The sequence below is a fragment of the Mizuhopecten yessoensis genome, unplaced genomic scaffold (genome assembly GCF_002113885.1).
Source record: "Mizuhopecten yessoensis strain PY_sf001 unplaced genomic scaffold, ASM211388v2 hete_36048186, whole genome shotgun sequence".
Taxonomy (NCBI): domain Eukaryota; kingdom Metazoa; phylum Mollusca; class Bivalvia; order Pectinida; family Pectinidae; genus Mizuhopecten; species Mizuhopecten yessoensis.
Window position 1 is genome coordinate 1 of NW_018482994.1, and position 2,072 is coordinate 2,072.

Here is a 2,072-nt window from a genome sequence, read left to right on the forward strand (position 1 = left end):
ACTTAACTATAGCTGTAACTAATTCTCAGGTCCCTGTGATATACAGTATGGACGTGACATCGAGGGAAGTGCGACCAATCTGTGTCCTCTATTTATTATATGATTGCTCACTCAAGAGGAATAAAGCCGTGTTAAAACAATTAAGTACACATGTGCAAAATGTCAATAAATGCAATTATGGTCTAAGTTACATATAACAATTAAAAATCGTTCTTTAATTCAACTTTCCTATGAAAACCTTGAATATCAAAACTGTGAAACAGGTATAATTTGGTAAAAACAAAATATGAAATTGAAAACATGGAACGATTTTTATCAAATTTTATTTATATTTTTGTTTGTTTGTTTCAGATACGTCGCCATTATTCACCCTATCAAAGCTCATATCGTGTGTAACAAGCGTCGGATCGTTGTGATTTTGGGATGTATATGGCCGTGCGCATGGGCAGCGGGACTCCCTACCCTGATATTTAACGAGGTCAGACAAGGGCATCCTCACATACCTGTTCTGTACTGTATGATGGTTTTCCCTGATAACCACATATTCTACTTCAAAATCTTTAAATACATCGAGTCGGTGCTATTTTATTTCCTTCCCTTGTTGATACAGATAGTCTTATACGCTTTTATCACGAAACACCTCTTCCTGGGATCAGACAGGCTCCATCGCAGAGTAACAGTGCGCCAGGTGAATGGGTCCTCCTTGGAGCGATTCTCGGAGGCGCTTCAAGCTTGCAGGGGCGTGGTTAAAATGCTGATGATGAGTGTCATTGTATATTTCATAAGTTACTCACCGAATCAGATCTTACTTATCTGTAACACGATTTCCCCAACCACGTTCCACGAAAACTTCTCTTTTCAAGTGTTTACAATGATCGTAGCTAATTTGAATTCCGCGGCAAATCCAGTGCTGTACAGTATATTTAGTCAGAACTTTAGACAGTGTTTTAGATACATGATGTGTGCATCGTGTGTGAGACGACCGAAGCCCAAACCCGCGCGACAAATTACACTAACATCAAACGGATCGAGACTGTGGAGACACACAAGTATGGCCTCCGCCGCGTCCACGGAAGTGTAGGCCTCTAGAGATGCTGGCTTGTATATTGTTCGAGATCAGAGTGTTGCGGAACGAAAGCTAAAAGCCTCGGGACGCTTTTTGACATATCTTCTTTTTGTTTCCCTTTATGTTGATGAAGGAACTAATAAATGTTGAAATTCTGTTTCTTCAGGTCATCAAACTAGTCATTTCGGATGAAAACAAATGTAAACAAACTGTTCAAAGTTTACATATATTCTGCTTTATTTGTAGCAACGTAAGGTACAGTATGATGTAAAATATTTTCGGACAAGATGGCGGGGTGTTTACATTCATTACGACAAATAATTCAGCTGTCAAACATAATAAATGCAATTCAGAAATTGAAATGAATAATGAAAACCTACTAAGTGTTTTGTGAGATGTCATTTCAGTCGAATGACACTCAGTAATCTTTGAGGAATAGATCGGCACAGGTACTTCACATAGTCTGGAGTGATCTCTACCCTGATACCCTCACGATCATCTCTACTAGCGACCATCCCAACACGTTGTTGTACCTTTCTCTTGACTAGTAATATAACCACATATTTTTTATTATATTAATATCTGGGCTCTGGGCTGGCCAGCTCATTGTAGTACTTCCGTTTATATGAATGAATTCATTGGTAGAACGTGCATGGACGGTTGACATGTGAATTGTCGTCCTGAAATATATAATGCCCAGGGGGGAAATGACGAGCTAAGACTAGCCACAGATTTTCATCATGTTATGCATCCCCAGATCATGACTTGGTAACATGGTTTACAACGACGTGGCGCCACTAAATCTCGCCAAACATACACACAGGAATCATGTCCTATCATTATTTAAGACTCGTCCGAGAGTATCACCTTGTTCCATAAACTACCCACTGTCAGTCCTCTCTCTTTATGGCACCATGACAAACTTTTTTGCGATTTATCTCCCTTACAGCCAGTTTCTTCCTTGCCACTCGTCTGGTGTAGCCATGTTTGTGTAGATGGAACTGTA

At 39.8% G+C, this 2,072-nt stretch overlaps 1 protein-coding gene across 1 annotated transcript; it reads left to right on the plus strand.

Annotated features, from left to right (window-relative positions):
* Positions 1 to 351: 351 nt before the first annotated feature.
* LOC110444165 (neuropeptide receptor 15-like) lies at positions 352 to 1,236 on the plus strand (the record flags this gene model as incomplete). Its single annotated transcript, XM_021488573.1, has 1 exon — positions 352 to 1,236. A coding segment is annotated over one exon (730 nt), but the record flags the coding sequence as incomplete, so codon positions are not given.
* Between the last annotated feature and the right edge of the window lie 836 nt (positions 1,237 to 2,072).